At 42.3% G+C, this 18314-nt stretch overlaps 1 protein-coding gene across 13 annotated transcripts in view; it reads left to right on the top strand.

The window, feature by feature from the left end:
* The window catches only part of SYNGAP1 (synaptic Ras GTPase activating protein 1), a 327642-nt gene that overhangs the window by 215118 nt on the left and 94210 nt on the right, over positions 1 to 18314 (top strand). For all 13 annotated transcript variants that reach the window (XM_069746244.1, XM_069746242.1, XM_069746241.1 and 10 more), the window contains one exon: positions 1243 to 1341. In XM_069746244.1, coding sequence (XP_069602345.1) covers positions 1243 to 1341 — 99 coding nt within the window. The remainder of the gene's footprint in view (positions 1 to 1242; positions 1342 to 18314) is intronic.

The following is an 18314-nucleotide window of genomic DNA, read 5'->3' as shown; positions in this document are numbered from 1 at the left end:
GTGGTTGATACCTTTCTCTTCATCAGGCATAGACCAATAGAAATTCTGGAGAATCACATATTTATACACAACACCGCACAGAACTGTCATTATTATTATTATAACTCCCATAATGACAGTTCTGTGCTGTGTTGTGTATAAATATGTGATTCTTCAGAATTTCTTTTAGTCTTTGCCTGATGAAGAGACCTGAGTAGTCTCGAAAGCTGCAATTTGTTACCATCTTTTCAGTTAACCATTAAAAGGTATCAACCACTGAGGACTCTCAATTCTAAATATTTTTCTATCTACTCGCTAACACGGTACCAAGATATATATCTTTCCTGTATCATTACTCCTGTAGTATTTGAGTGACCCATCACATACCCCTTATATCTGCCTATAACACTTATCTTGTAATTGTCTCACTCTGGAGGCACATGTGCTGATACAAGTGGTCTACATCTGCATATCACATGGCTAAGACACGTTTATTCTCCTGTGATGGTCCCATTTAACCCCTTGGCACCATTGGCTGCACATTTATTGCCCTGTCTAACTTGCAACAAGGTAATAAATGTACTTTGCTGGGATCAATCATGCACTTGAGTTGTGCCTGCACCATGTGCATTGGCTACCAGCTGTACATTACTGACCCTCTGCTCAATTGATGACAATATCAGAGGTTTTCAACTAATAGATTACACAGTTAATAGTGATTGCTGCAGATGATAGAGGAAATAGCCATTGCTTGGGGTGGCAATGTATTTTCTTGTCACTCAGTTTCCTAATGATAGTCCCAAGTGTGTCAAGTCTGTGCTCATATGGAGCCCATTGGGCCCTTATGTCAGTTGTACACTGACCTCCATAATAAACTGCACTTATAGAAATTGACTATGGCGTAAAATATTTTCACAAAATTACCACATACCTTTAAAAAAAAAAATCAAAGGAACACCTCTCACCTCACTGATTCCATCTGAGCCCATTCCAGTGATGCCACCGGGTCCTATCTCCTGTTACAGTAATGATGCTGCTGGAAAAAGAGACCTGTAGTGTACTGGACAGCATTGTAACAGGCACAGCGTGGAATCTGTGAAATAAATATTGGTCCTTTTATTCTCTTAAAGGAACTTGATCATTGTGTTTATTCCACAGACAACTCCTTTTAAGTGTTGCAGTATATCAACATTCAAACGACTGCAGGGTCAACTAAGAGAAATTGTAAGAAAAAACTGTACAATGTTTTTGCTATCTATTTAGGTGACCACCGCATCGGGTACTAAGTGCTTTGCCTGCCGCTCAGCTGCTGAAAGGGACAAATGGATAGAGAACCTCCAGAGAGCGGTGAAGCCCAACAAGGTATGGACTCGGATAATGGTGGTCATGACGTCAAGACTCATAGTGTGCCTTATTATAGGGAAGTATGCATTATATAGAGACGTTTACCAATGTGCAGCGGAGCAGTAGGGGCGACTTGTGAGAGGACACTAGGACTAAACATTTTACGGCACCATTATCCTGATACACCACGTTTTACACCTCTTCTGACTGCACCCTAGCCACTAGACCACCACACATAAGATGTGCTCTAATTGGTGCCCACATGGTAAAACTAAACATCTCACCAAACCCATTATCCTGATACTCCAATGTTTTACACTTCTTATGACCAAATCCTGGCCACTAGACCACCAGCGAGAAGATTTTCTCTAATTGGTGCCCAGTCGCTAAAACTAAACATCTCACCATACTCATTATTCTGATACTTCAGTGTTTTACACCTTTTTTGACCATTATGCCACCAGATATAAGTTGTGCTCTAATTGATGTCCTATTGGTAGAATTAAACATCTCACCATATGCATTGTCCTGATATTCCAGTGTTTTAAACGTATTAGGAACAAATCCGAGCTGATTGACCATCAGGAAGAAGATTTTCTCTAATTAGTGTTCATTTGGTAGAAATAACTTCTTATGATACTCATTATCCTTGTACTCTATTGTTTTACACCTTTTATCACCGAATCCTTGCAATAGGATCACAAAGGAAAAGATGATCTCTAATTGGTGGCCAGGCGGTAGAACTAAACATGTCATGGTACCCATTTGTTGTAAACCTATTGTGACCCAATCCTAGCCATTAGATCACCAGGGAGATGTTTTCTAATAAGTGTCCAGTTGGTAGAACTGAACATCTAAACATATCCATTATTCTGACCCTCCAGTGTTTTATGTTTCTTGTAAATGAATCCAAGCTACTAGACCAAAAGGGGAAAATGTCCTCTAGTAACCAAATGGTAGAACTAAACAGCTCACTGTACCTATTATTCTGTTTTACACCTCTGGTAACTGAATTCTGACCACTAGATCACCAGGGAGTACATATGCTCTAATTGTTGGCCATTTGGTAGAAATATACATCTAATCGTACCCATCATTCTGATATACTTTTACAGCTCTAATAATCGAAACCTAGCCACTGGACCACCAGGGAGAATATGTGCTCTAATTGATTCACAGTTTGTAGAATGAAAGCATTTTACTGTACCCATTATCGTGAAACTCCAGAGTTACACACCTCTTCTGATTGAATACTAGCTACTAGACCACCAGGGAGAAGATGTTCTCTAATTAGTGTTAATTTGGTAGAATTGAAGTTCTTACGATACTCATTATCCTTGTACTCTGTTGTTTTACACTTATTATGAGCCACAGGATCACAAAGGAGAAGATGTACTCTAATTGGTGGCCAGGCGGTGGAACTAAACGTTATGGTACCCATTTGTTAGAAACCTATTGTGACCCAATCCTAGCCACTAGATCACCAGGGAGATGTTTTCTAATAAGTTTCCAGTTGGTAGAACTGAATATCTAAACATATCCATTATTCTGACCCTCCACTGTTTTATGTTTCTTGTAAATGAATCCAAGCTACTAGACCAAGAGGGGAAAATGTGCTCTAGTTGGTAACAAAATGATAGAACTAAACAGCTCACTGTACCTATTATTCTGATACTCCAGTGTTTTACACCTCTGGTAACTGAATTCTGACCACTAGATCACCAGGGAGTACATATGCTCTAATTGTTCTATCCATTTGATAGAAATATACATCTAATCGTACCCATCATTCTGATATACTTTTACAGCTCTATTAATCGAAACCTAGCCACTGGACCACCAGGAAGAATATGTGCTCTAAGTGATTCACAGTTTGTAGAATTAAACATTTTACTGTACCCATTATCGTGAAACTCCAGAGTTATACACCTCTTCTGATTGAATACTAGTACTAGACCACCAGGGAGAAGATGTTCTCTAGTGTCCAGTTGGTGCTGTGGCTCCTTTTACTGTGTTCACTTGAATGGTGCCATACTCCAGTTCCCCTGCACAGTGAGTGACTGGATGCTGCTGTGTTACAATACTCTGATTTGTTCTAATTTCTTGTTTGAGGTTGGTTGGCAGATCAGGACACAAGAGGATTCTTATCTATTAATTAATAATCTGACTTAATTACAAATATGCTGACATTTTGCAGAAATAGTGCCCTATGTGGACTGTGGTGGATATTACAGTACAGTTGTGAACATGTTTAAAAATGTAAATGATACCCATATGTATATAAAGTATGCGCAGAACATGTTCAAATCCAAAATATTTAGAATTGAGAGTCCTCAGTGGTTGATACCTTTTAATGGGTAACTGAAAAGATGGTAACAAATTGCAAACTTTTATTTTTCTATCTACTTGCTTACGCAGTACAAAGATTTATATCTTTCCTGTATCAAATCCAAAATGTTATTTTCATGCTATTTGGGCAACAATGAAGGGTGTAAGTAGAATCTGACACAGATCTAATAAGGAAATCTGCACCAAAGGCAGGACCCTATGGCATTGAATTAAAACTAGGAAACATTGTGAATATAGACCACTGAGGGTATGTTTCCACGGTCAGTATTTGCTGCGGATTGGACGCTGTGTACAACCGCAGCGTACAATCCGCAGCGGCCAGATGTTACAGCATAGTGGAGGGGATTTTATTAAATCCCATCTCCACTATGCGTGCAGGGACACCCGTGGCTTCCCTGTGTAAACGGACATGCGGCGCGTCTTTATAGACCGCAGCATGTCAATTTATCTTGAGGAGACACTCAGTCTCCGCAAGATAAATATCACAGTCCATTGTATAGGATGTGGTGATTCCGCATGACTCAATGAACACATGCGGAATCACCACACATACAAAAGCCGGCCACGCTTTGGACGGAGCTGCCTCCAAAGCGCTGCCAATACTGACTTAAAGGGATTGTCTCATTATCTTCAGCAGGAGTGCACTGATTGCCAGCTTCAAGACATTCTGCTTGCTGAGGGAGGAGTGAGGGAAAGGGTACACCTGCTTGATTGACAGCTTGGATGTCTTATAGTCCGTTTTAATACTAGCTTACTGGGGGTGGTGGCAATAGAGCGTGGTCGCTGCTTCAGAAGACCAGTGGTGGAGCAGGGTCACAGGAGGCAGAGTCGCTGCTTCAGGAGACCGGCGGCAGGAGTGAGGCGATGCCACGGTTCCTGTGCTCTCAGAAGTCAGCGCTGGTGAGCGGAATCCCCATTTTCACATTGGTTTCTCTTCTGTGGGCTTCGGGAAAATGGTTGGCACATGTTTAGATTGAGATCTTGGGAGACAAGATCTCGTCTCCCGAGATCTAGTTTCTTAAGATCTCAATCTGCACATGCTCTGATTCTGGCGGCCATTTTCCCAAAGCCCACCACTAGGAAATCAATGAAAAAGGGGACTCCGCTGACCAAAGCCGACATCTGAGAGCACAGGCACCGCAGCATCGTTCCACTCCTGTTGTCACTGCCGGCGGCCTCCTGAAGCAGCTACCCTACCTCCTGTGACCCCACTCCACCTTTGCCACCCCCAGTAAGTTACCTTTTGGATTATAGGATGCATCCCCATTTTCTTTCCAAATTTGGAGGGAAAATAGTGCTTCTTAGCCGAAAAATATGGTAATCTGTAAAGGTTTTACAAGCACTTTACAATCATACCCATATATTGTAAGAGCGCCAGAATAACCTTATAATATCCTCATACTTGGCAGCTGTTTAAATATTTTGAGGATCAAAAGAATTATTTAGTCCCACTAACTATTTTTCCCATGTAATAGTGCTGTCAAAAATGCAATGTAGACTAGGGGAACTAGTGCCCACCAGAGTTGGTCCAAGAGATTCCTCCCAAGGGGTTTGCTCTAAATAGCAGCAAAGTTGCAAACTGTAAAGCTTGTGATTTTGTTGAAAAATATTTTTTTACATTGAATATTTTGAGCAGCTTTTTTAGGCTGCTTTCACACATCAGGTTTTTGCCGTCAGGCTGAATTCGGTGAATTTGGAAAATGGATCCGGCAAAAGTTACCGCCGGATCCGTTTTTTACACAGACTTGTATGAGCAACCGATTGCCTCATGTTTCATCCGTTTTTCGCTGGATCCGTCAAAAACTGTTTTTCCGGTGGCCAGAGAAAACGGACATAGTAACATTTTTTGTGTCAGTCTAAAAAAACGACAGAGACGGAACTGGCGGCGTCCGGCGTTTGCTATAATGGAAGTCTATGGCGCCGGATCCGTGAAATGACTGAATCCGGACACCGTTTCCGTTTTTCCACATTGAGCATGCCCCGTAGCAACATTTTCCATTCTGGTCTCTCTTACCATACTCTTAGGATCCATCTCGCTACTCAGATCCGGCGAAAAAACGGATCCAGTTTTTCACAATTTGCTACAGATCCGTTTTTTTCAAACTTCGCCGGATTCAGCCTGACGGCAAAATCCTGATGTGTGGAAGCAGCCTTACCCATGTGAGAATGTCATGTAGAAAGGAAGGCATTTGGTCTCCATGGCATTTACAGACCAGGACGGCAAAGTTATTTGAAGGTGACCAACTTATATTTAATTGATGCAGGAATTAAATTCTATATTTTTTTCTATAGAAAGGAAATTCCTTCTGGACTGCTTGTTATTTCTAATGAAAAGTCCCATTAAGGGTTCTTTATATGGAGGTGAAATATAATGGTTATCTAATTATACAAATTAACAATGTGGACTATACACAATTATCATTCATTTCTGTACAGTCAAATGTTCTCAGGTATTAGAATTATGTTTGCACTTTGCTTTAGTGGTTAACCGTAGATTGGGACCCTCTGGCAACTGCTGGGTTAGCAGGAGAAAAATGCGGAGTCATGTCTGCCATCTTCTCCGTGTCAAGTGCATTGCCAACTCTATGGGGTAAAATGGCAATTCCCATATTGGTTATCTGAAGTTGTAGCTTGTCGGATGCATCTGTTGTCGCTGAGGAGTAGCACGAACATGTATATTAAAGTATCCATAATGTTTAAAGGGTCCATTGAGCTTGACACGTAATAGAGAACTAGATTAAATTATACTCAAAGCCTCAGACCCTTCTTTGACTCATGTAAATTAACATGTATTTGCTAAATGTTTGTTATACTCTAGACACTCATTCTCCTGACTTCTTACTACCCATCCCCATACACAATCATTATGGCCAAGCTTGCATGTGTTTTCAGTGGGAAGAAGAGAATTGCCATATCTTTTTCGGACTATGAAACCCACCTGAAAGTTTTAGAATAAAAATAGGGGAAAAAAATGATGTGTCAAATGTTGGTCCGTCTTACAGTCCAAATTCAGCTTGCGGCGCGGTGGTGGAGCGGGGTCACAGGAGGTGCGACCCTTCAGGGTGATGCTGCGATGCCCATCACAGGCTGGTAGAAGGGGGTGTTTGCCAATGTGGGGGCTCTGCTGACATTTTGTGAAAGCCTGGAGCCCCCACACTTGCATGGTTTCAAAGTGGTGGACTTCGGTAAAATGAAACACACCTCCTTCCAGCCTGGGACTTCCAGCATCCCCCACAGTATCGCCCTGACTCCTGCTGCCACCCCCCCCAGGGTAAGCTGCAGTCAGATTAATTTCCATACAAAATGGCAACCGGAGGGGAGATCTCAATTTACGCATGTGCAACCTTCGGCATAAAAGTTTCCCAGAGTCTACTACATTGAAACCATGGAATAGTGGGAGCTCCAGGTTTAAAAAAAAATGAAAGTGAAGCCCCCCACCGCTGAACACACTTCTTCCAGCCTGGGACTCACAGCATCACCCTGCAGCAACGCACCCTCGAACACCCCCTCCTTCTAGCCCAGGACCCACAACATCGCCTGCAGTGCCACCCAACTCCTGCCACCACCGTTCCCCTGGTAAGCTACCTTCAGACTATAAGACGAACCCCCATTTCCCCAAGAAATTTAGGGGTGAAAAGTGCGTCTTATAGTCCGAAAAATACAGTAGCTGCTGTCAGACATCTCCAGTGGTGGCTCATCTCTTAACCCCTTAATCCCATGACGTTCTATCCCGTCAAGGAGACCTGGGACTTAATTCCCAGTGACGGGATAGTACATAATATACGATCGGCCGTGCTCACGGGGGGAGCGCGGCCGGGTGTCAGCTGACTATCGCAGCTGACATCCGGCACTATGTGCCAGGAGTTGTCACGGACCGCTCCCGGCACATTAACCCCCGGCACACCGTGATCAAACATGATCGCGGTGTTCCGGGGGTATAGGGAAGCATCGCGCAGGGAGGGGGCTCCTTGCGGGCTTCCCTGAGACGATCGGTACAAGGCGATGTGCTCACCTTGTACGAGCGTCTCCACCCTGCAGGCCCCAGATCCAAGATGGCCGCGGGGCTACTTCCGGATCCTGCAGGGACTACTTCCGGGTCCAGAGCAGGCGCTGGTAACCAAGCAGCAGGGCACGCCAGATCGCTGATCTGATACAGTGCTCTGCAAAGTGTCAGATCAGCGATCTGTCACTATACAGTGATGTCCCCCCTGGGACAAAGTAAAAAAAAAAAAAAATTTTAGATGTGTAAAAAAAAATTTTAAAAAAATTCCTAAATAAAGAAAATATATATATATTCCCATAAATACATATCTTTATCTAAATTAAAAAAAAAAAAAAACAATAAAAGTATACATATTTAGTATCGCCGCATTCGTAACAACCCGACCCATAAAACTATCCCACTATTTAACCCCTTAAGTGAACACCGTAAAAAATATTTTTTAAAAACGAGGCAAAAAAAACAACGCTTTATTATCATACCGACGAACAAAAAGTGGAATAACATTCGATCAAAAAGACGGATATAAATAACCATGGTACCGCTGAAAACGTCATCTTGTCCCGCAAAAAACGAGCTGCCATACAGCATCATCAGCGAAAAAATAAAAGTTACAGTCCTCAGAATAAAGCGATGCAAAAATAATTAGTTTTTCTATAAAATAGTTTTTATTGTATAAAAAGCGCCAAAACATAAAAAAATGATATAAATGAGGTATCGCTGTAAACGTACTGACCCGAAAAATAAAACTGCTTTATCCATTTTACCAAACGCGGAATGGTATAAACACCCCCTCCCCCCCCCAAAAAAAAAAAATAATAATTCATGAATAGCTGGTTTTTGGTCATTCTGCCTCACAAAAATCGTAATAAAAAGCGATCAAAAAATGTCACGTGCCCGAAAATGTTACCAATAAAAATGTCAACTCGTCCCGCAAAAAGCAAGACCTCCCATGACTCTGTGGACCAAAATATGGAAAAATTATAGGTCTCAAAATGTGGTAACGCAAAAAATATTTTTTGCAATAAAAAGCGTCTTTTAGTGTGTGATGGCTGCCAATCATAAAAATCAGCTAGAAAACCCGCTAAAAAAGTAAATCAAACCCCCCTTCATCACCCCCTTAGTTAGGGAAACATAAAAATTTTTTAAAAATGTATTGCCATTTTCCCATTAGGGTTAGGGTTGGGGCTAGGGTTGGGGTTAGGGTTGGGGTTAGGGTTAGGGCTAAAGTTAGGGTTGGGACTAAAGTTAGGGTTAGGGTTGGGGCTAAAGTTAGGGTTAGGGTTACATTTACGGTTGGGATTAGGGTTAGGGGTGTGTCAGGGTTAGGGGTGTGGTTAGGGTTATGGTTGGGATTAGGGTTAGGGGTGTGTTGGGGTTAGGGCTTCAGTTAGAATTGGGGGTTTCCACTGTTTAGGCACATCAGGGCTCTCCAAACGCAACATGGCATCCAATCTCAATTCCAGCCAATTCTGCGTTGAAAAAGTAAAACAGTGCTCCTTCCCTTCCGAGCTCTCCCATGTGCCCAAACAGGGGTTTACCCCAACATATGGGGTATCAGCATACTCAGGACAAATTGGACAACAACTATTGGGGTCGAATTTCTCTTGTTACCCTTGGGAAAATAAAAATTTGAGGGTCTAAAAAAAACATTTTTGTGGGAAAAAATTAATTTTTATTTTCACGACTCTGCGTTATAAACTAGTGAAACACTTAGGGGTTCAAAGCTGTCAAAACACATCTAGATAAGTTCCTTAGGGGGTCTAGTTTCCAAAATGGTGTCACTTGTCCGGGGTTTCTACTGTTTAGGTGCATCAGGGGCTCTGCAAATGCAACGTGACGCCTGCGGACCAATCCATATAAGTCTGCATTCCAAATAGTGCTCCTTCCCTTCCGAGCTCTGCCATGCGCCCAAACGGTGGTTCTTCCCCACATATGGGGTATCAGCGTACTCAGGACAAATTGGACAACAACTTTTGGGGTCCAATGTCTCCTGTTACCCTTGGAAAAATACAAAACTGGGGGCTAAAAAATAATTTTTGTGAAAAAAATTTTTATTTTTGTTTTCACGGCTCGGCATTATAAACTAGTGAAGCACTTGGGGGTTCAAAGTGGTCAAAACACAGCTAGATAAGTTCCTTAGGGGGTCTACTTTCCAAAATGGTGTCACTTGTGGGGGGTTTCAATGTTTAGGCCCATCAGGGGCTCTCCAAACGTGACGTGGTGTCCCATCTCAATTCCAGTCAATTTTGCATTGAAAAAATATTTTTTATTTTTATGGCTCTGCATTATAAACTTCTGGGAAGCACTTGGTGGGTTAAAGTGCTCACCACACATCTAGATAAGTTCCTTATGGGGTCTACTTTCCAAAATGGTGTCACTTGTGGGGGGTTTCAATGTTTAGGCACATCAGGGGCTCTCCAAACGCAACATGGCGTCCCATCTCAATTCCAGTCAATTTTGCATTGAAAAGTCAACCGGCGCTCCTTCCCTTCCGAGCTCTGCGATGCGCCCAGTGGTTTACCCCCACATGTGGGGTATCGGCGTACTCCGAACAAATGGCACAACAACTTTTGGGGTCCAATTTCTTCTCTTACCCTTGGGAAAATAAAACAAATTGGAGCTGAAGTAAATTTTTTATGAAAAAAAGTTAAATGTTAATGTTTTTTAAAACATTCCAAATATTCCTGTAAAACACCTGAAGGGTTAATAAACTTCTTGAATGTGGTTTTGAGCACCTTGAGGGGTGCAGATTTTAGAATGGTGTCACACTTGGTTATTTTCTATCATATAGACCCCTCAAAATGACTTCAAATGTGATGTGGTCCCTAAAAAATATTGGTGTTGTAAAAAAATTTTTGGTTCCAAAATTGTGCTGATGTAAAGTAGACATGTGGGAAATGTTACTTATTAATTATTTTACATGACATATCTCTGTGATTTAAGGGCATAAAAATTCAAAGTTGGAAAATTGCAAAATTTTCAAAATTTTCGCCAAATTTCTCTTTTTTTCACAAATAAACGCAAGTTATATCGAAGAAATTTTACCACTATCATGAAGTACAATATGTCACGAGAAAACAGTGTCAGAATCGCCAAGATCCATTGAAGCGATCCAGAGTTATAACCTCATAAAGGGACAGTGGTCAGAATTGTAAAAATTGGCCCAGTCATTAACGTGCAAACCACCCTTGGGGCTTAAGGGGTTAAGAAAACAGATTAGCCAATTTCACTTTCCATTGTAATTCCAGATACAAACTATAATACCATCGCACCCAGGCCCTGGAGCCTAGGTGGCCCCAAAAGCCCCTTTGGCTTATATAAAAAGAACAATGATATTAAAGACTTGCAATAATTGAGGGCCCCATTAGAGCTTTTGCTTTAGTGCCCATGCTATATAAGTTACGTCACTGCACATGATCCCAGCTCCCAGCGCAGAAGCCAGAGAATCCTCACAGAGTTCGAGCACTGTGAGGACTAAGGCTGGGTTCACATAGCGTTAATGGCGTCCGTTAGACGGACTACGTTACACCGCGGCATAACGCGGTGTAACGCAGTCCGGTAAAGCCACCATTGAATTCAGTGTTGGACGCATCGCTAGCGCACACCCACAATGGGCGTTCGCTAGCGATGTGCCGTCATTGAGTGACGGACCCCGAGACGCGGCCTGCAGCGTTTCCGGGTCCGTCACTGCTAGCGCAGATTGAGCTAGCAGATGCTCTATCTGCGCTAGTGATGTGACAAATCGGCACTTGCGTTACAGCAGCCCGTTCACGTACAGGTCCTTCTCAAAAAATTAGCATATAGTGTAAAATTTCATTATTTACCATAATGTAATGATTACAATTAAACTTTCATATATTATAGATTCATTATCCACCAACTGAAATTTGTCAGGTCTTTTATTGTTTTAATACTGATGATTTTGGCATACAACTCCTGATAACCCAAAAAACCTGTCTCAATAAATTAGCATATTTCACCCATCCAATCAAATAAAAGTGTTTTTTAATAACAAACAAAAAAACCATCAAATAATAATGTTCAGTTATGCACTCAATACTTGGTCGGGAATCCTTTGGCAGAAATGACTGCTTCAATGCGGCGTGGCATGGAGGCAATCAGCCTGTGACACTGCTGAGATGTTATGGAGGCCCAGGATGCTTCAATAGCGGCCTTAAGCTCATCCAGAGTTTCTCTTCACAATATCCCACAGATTCTCTATGGGGTTCAGGTCAGGAGAGTTGGCAGGCCAATTGAGCACAGTAATACCATGGTCAGTAAACCATTTACCAGTGGTTTTGGCACTGTGAGCAGGTGCCAGGTCGTGCTGAAAAATGAAATCTTCATCTCCATAAAGCATTTCAGCCGATGGAAGCATGAAGTGCTCCAAAATCTCCTGATAGCTAGCTGCATTGACCCTGCCCTTGATGAAACACAGTGGACCAACACCATCACTGACTGTGGGTACTTGACACTGGACTTCAGGCATTTTGGCATTTCCTTCTCCCCAGTCTTCCTCCAGACTCTGGCACCTTGATTTCCGAATGACATGCAAAATTTGCTTTCATCAGAAAAAAGTACTTGGGACCACTTAGCAACAGTCCAGTGCTGCTTCTCTGTAGCCCAGGTTAGGCGCCTCTGCCACTGTTTATGGTTCAAAAGTGGCTTTACCTGGGGAATGCGGCACCTGTAGCCCATTTCCTGCACACGCCTGTGCACGGTGGCTCTGGATGTTTCCACACTAGACTCAGTCCACTGCTTCCTCAGGTTCCCCAAGGTCTGGAATCGGTCCTTCTCCACAATCTTCCTCAGGGTCCGGTCTCCTCTTCTCGTTGTACAGCGTTTTCTGCCACATTGTTTCCTTCCAACAGACTTACCATTGAGGTGCCTTGATACAGCACTCTGGGAACAGCCTATTTGTTGAGAAATTTCTTTCTGGGTCTTACCCAGAAAACATACTCAGAAGGGAGGTAAGAACATTTCTAAAACAATTCACAGTGAGGAGATTGGAACAAAACAAAATCCTCTAAACTGCATGCTCGCAAACGCCAGAAGCCTGACAAACAAGATGGAAGAACTAGAAGCAGAAATATCTACAGGTAACTTTGACATAGTGGGAATAACCGAGACATGGTTAGATGAAAGCTATGACTGGGCAGTTAACTTACAGGGTTACAGTCTGTTTAGAAAGGATCGTAAAAATCGGAGAGGAGGAGGGGTTTGTCTCTATGTAAAGTCTTGTCTAAAGTCCACTTTAAGGGAGGATATTAGCGAAGGGAATGAGGATGTCGAGTCCATATGGGTTGAAATTCATGGAGGGAAAAATGGTAACAAAATTCTCATTGGGGTCTGTTAGAAACCCCCAAATATAACAGAAAGCATGGAAAGTCTACTTCTAAAGCAGATAGATGAAGCTGCAACCCATAATGAGGTCCTGGTTATGGGGGACTTTAACTACCCGGATATTAACTGGGAAACAGAAACCTGTGAAACCCATAAAGGCAACAGGTTTCTGCTAATAACCAAGAAAAATTATCTTTCACAATTGGTGCAGAATCCAACCAGAGGAGCAGCACTTTTAGACCTAATACTATCTAATAGACCTGACAGAATAACAAATCTGCAGGTGGTTGGGCATTTAGGAAATAGCGACCACAATATTGTGCAGTTTCACCTGTCTTTCACTAGGGGGACTTGTCAGGGAGTCACAAAAACATTGAACTTTAGGAAGGCAAAGTTTGAACAGCTTAGAGATGCCCTTAATCTGGTAGACTGGGACAATATCCTCAGAAATGAGAATACAGATAATAAATGGGAAATGTTTAAGAACATCCTAAATAGGCAGTGTAAGCGGTTTATACCTTGTGGGAATAAAAGGACTAGAAATAGGAAAAACCCAATGTGGCTAAACAAAGAAGTAAGACAGGCAATTAACAGTAAAAAGAAAGCATTTGCACTACTAAAGCAGGATGGCACCATTGAAGCTCTAAAAAACTATAGGGAGAAAAATACTTTATCTAAAAAACTAATTAAAGCTGCCAAAAAGGAAACAGAGAAGCACATTGCTAAGGAGAGTAAAACTAATCCCAAACTGTTCTTCAACTATATCAATAGTAAAAGAATAAAAACTGAAAATGTAGGCCCCTTAAAAAATAGTGAGGAAAGAATGGTTGTAGATGACGAGGAAAAAGCTAACATATTAAACACCTTCTTCTCCACGGTATTCATGGTGGAAAATGAAATGCTAGGTGAAATCCCAAGAAACAATGAAAACCCTATATTAAGGGTCACCAATCTAACCCAAGAAGAGGTGCGAAACCGGCTAAATAAGATTAAAATAGATAAATCTCCGGGTCCGGATGGCATACACCCACGAGTACTAAGAGAACTAAGTAATGTAATAGATAAACCATTATTTCTTATTTTTAGTGACTCTATAGCGACAGGGTCTGTTCCGCAGGACTGGCGCATAGCAAATGTGGTGCCAATATTCAAAAAGGGCTCTAAAAGTGAACCTGGAAATTATAGGCCAGTAAGTCTAACCTCTATTGTTGGTAAAATATTTGAAGGGTTTCTGAGGGATGTTATTCTGGATTATCTCAATGAGAATAACTGTTTAACTCCATATCAGCATGGGTTTATGAGAAATCGCTCCTGTCAAACCAATCTAATCAGTTTTTATGAAGAGGTAAGCTATAGGCTGGACCACGGTGAGTCATTGGACGTGGTATATCTCGATTTTTCCAAAGCGTTTGATACCGTGCCGCACAAGAGGTTGGTACACAAAATGAGAATGCTTGGCCTGGGGGAAAATGTGTGTAAATGGGTTAGTAACTGGCTTAGTGATAGAAAGCAGAGGGTGGTTATAAATGGTATAGTCTCTAACTGGGTCGCTGTGACCAGTGGGGTACCGCAGGGGTCAGTATTGGGACCTGTTCTCTTCAACATATTCATTAATGATCTGGTAGAAGGTTTACACAGTAAAATATCGATATTTGCAGATGATACAAAACTATGTAAAGCAGTTAATACAAGAGAAGATAGTATTCTGCTACAGATGGATCTGGATAAGTTGGAAACTTGGGCTGAAAGGTGGCAGATGAGGTTTAACAATGATAAATGTAAGGTTATACACATGGGAAGAGGGAATCAATATCACTATTACACACTGAACGGGAAACCACTGGGTAAATCTGACAGGGAGAAGGACTTGGGGATCCTAGTTAATGATAAACTTACCTGGAGCAGCCAGTGCCAGGCAGCAGCTGCCAAGGCAAACAGGATCATGGGGTGCATTAAAAGAGGTCTGGATACACATGATGAGAGCATTATACTGCCTCTGTACAAATCCCTAGTTAGACCGCACATGGAGTACTGTGTCCAGTTTTGGGCACCGGTGCTCAGGAAGGATATAATGGAACTAGAGAGAGTACAAAGGAGGGCAACAAAATTAATAAAGGGGATGGGAGAACTACAATACCCAGATAGATTAGCGAAATTAGGATTATTTAGTCTAGAAAAAAGACGACTGAGGGGCGATCTAATAACCATGTATAAGTATATAAGGGGACAATACAAATATCTCGCTGAGGATCTGTTTATACCAAGGAAGGTGACGGGCACAAGGGGGCATTCTTTGCGTCTGGAGGAGAGAAGGTTTTTCCACCAACATAGAAGAGGATTCTTTACTGTTAGGGCAGTGAGAATCTGGAATTGCTTGCCTGAGGAGGTGGTGATGGCGAACTCAGTCGAGGGGTTCAAGAGAGGCCTGGATGTCTTCCTGGAGCAGAACAATATTGTATCATACAATTATTAGGTTCTGTAGAAGGACGTAGATCTGGGGATTTATTATGATGGAATATAGGCTGAACTGGATGGACAAATGTCTTTTTTCGGCCTTACTAACTATGTTATGTTACTATGTTACTATGTTACCCTCTTGCTTGAGGGTGTCAATGATGGCCTTCTTGACATCTGTCAGGTCGCTAGTCTTACCCATGATGGGGGTTTTGAGTAATGAACCAGGCAGGGAGTTTATAAAAGCCTCAGGTATCTTTTGCATGTGTTTAGAGTTAATTAGTTGATTCAGAAGATTAGGGTAATAGGTCGTTTAGAGAACCTTTTCTTGATATGCTAATTTATTGAGACAGGTTTTTTGGGTTATCAGGAGTTGTATGCCAAAATCATCAGTATTAAAACAATAAAAGACCTGACAAATTTCAGTTGGTGGATAATGAATCTATAATATATGAAAGTTTAATTGTAATCATTACATTATGGTAAATAATGAAATTTTACACTATATGCTAATTTTTTGAGAAGGACCTGTATGTGTTGAACGGGCTGCTGTTTAATGCAATGTGAACCCGGCCTTAGAAGTCCTCAGTCACTTAGAGTCACTGCAGACTGTAACTGTAGGCTTGGATAACTACTTTAACCAAAACCACTGTCCTAAGACTGATATTACCGCCGTACAGTGACCAGACCATATAATGGTAATATCAGGTTTACACCAGTGCTCTGCAGACCATATACTGTATGTGTGTACTGTGCACGTTCTCATTAGTGACGTCCTCGATGATAGTTATACATTGTCCCTTTTCTTTGCATTCATTCCAGACCTCCATGACCTCTTCTTCCATTCATAACTTGTCCCTGCAAAATGTAACAGGCATCTTTACGTTACTAATTTCCCAGGACCCTCACATTCTACCCACCTCTACACAAACCACAACTTGTACCTTATAATCCCCTGTGCCTCCTTTAATAATGCCCCCGTGGCCTCTTATAATAATGACCCTGTACCTCATAACATCTGTGCTTTCTAATATTAATAATAATGACTAATAATGACTCCTTGCTTCCCTATAAGAACGATCCCCCCATTGTGCCTCCTTATAATAATTGCTCTTTATTGTAATAATGATCCTGAGCAGGAGCATACATAGAAATAACAGATGCCTCATAGAAAAACTCAAAGAGCAGATCTCTCAACATTTTAAGAAATGGAGAAGGAAATGTATTGCAGCACTTAGACAGTTATTTTGCAGCTAATGAAGCCCAGAAGTGGTTTCACTCACTATGATACCACTCCGTAGAGTATTACGCCCCTACAAAGTATGATGATCCACCACATCCCCCAATATACAGTATGAGAGGCACCACAGCACCACAGATCCACACAGTATGATGTCCACCGCAGGCCTCTATATAAATTGTGATGTCCACCAAATCCCCATATATAATATGATGACCCCACGGCCTCCATACAGTATGATGTTCTCCATAACCATCCCATACAGTATGATAGTCACCACAACCCCCAACATAGTATAACAACCCATAGACCTCCAGACAGTATAGTGTCCACCACAGCCACTCACACAGTAAGATAGCCACCCCACACAATATGATAGATTCCCCATACACTATGAAGATCCCCCAAAGCCCCAATACTGTATGATGATCTGCCACACAGTCCCCTATATAATTAGGCGGTCCACATCATAGCCCCCATATAGGGGCCCCCCTATGCCATGGACTATAGCCCCCAACCTGGATCTGCCCCATCCACCTCCCCTATGCCATGGACTATAGCCCCCACCCTGGATCTGCCCCATCCACCTCCCCTATGCCATGGACTATAGCCCCCAACCTGGATCTGCCCCATCCACCTCCCCCCACAGCTCCTACCCAACATCCCCTCAGTCCCTATCCCTATTGCCTCTATACACTTGCTTTGGCAAAACTGATGTGTATTTGGTCCTGCCAATAAAGCTTCTTTGAATCTTGAATCTTGAATCTACTGTGATGGTCCACCTCACAGCCCTCGTATAGTATGATGCTCCCTCCAACAGTCACCTATATAGTATGATGGTACACCTCACAGCTCGTATATAGTATGATGGTACCCCTAACAAACCTGCTTTAGTATCATGTTTCACCTCAGCCCCTATATAGTATGATGGTCCACCTCACAGCTCCCATATAGTATGATGCCCCCTCCAACAGTCCTCTATAATGATGGTACACCTCACAGCTCATATATAGTATGATGGTACCCCTAACGACCCCTCATTTAGTATCTTGTTTCACATCACAGCAAATAGTATGCTTGTCCACCTCACAACCCTCTATATAGTATGATCACTCCAGTAGCTCCTTATATAGTATGATGGTCCCCTCCAAATCCCCCCAGCACCCTCCCATGTAGTATAATTGTACACCTCACAGTTCCCTATATATTATGATGGCACACCTCATGCCTCCAATACAGCATGATGGTCCGCCTCACAGCTCCTATGTATTATGATGGTACCCCCAACAGTCCACCATATAATATGATGGTCCCCCCAGCAGTACACTATATAGTATGGTGGTTCACCCCACAGCCCCTTATATGCTATGATGGTGCAATTCACAGCGCCCTATATATTGTGATGGTCCCTCACAACATCCCCCCCAAAAAAAAATAAAAATCCCTGTACTCATCCTCCGCAGTGTCTGACTCCTCTTGTATCGATCCTCGCAATGGATGCTGGCTGACAGCGTAATGCAGTGATGTCATTGCACCACTAACATGCCCTGTTGGTGCTGGCCTCTGGCAGGTCGCAGGCAGAGGGGATACCTGCAGCCTTCT

Source organism: Ranitomeya imitator, chromosome 2 (genome assembly GCF_032444005.1).
Source record: "Ranitomeya imitator isolate aRanImi1 chromosome 2, aRanImi1.pri, whole genome shotgun sequence".
NCBI lineage: Eukaryota > Metazoa > Chordata > Amphibia > Anura > Dendrobatidae > Ranitomeya > Ranitomeya imitator.
This window is presented reverse-complemented; position numbering and strand designations above follow the sequence as displayed.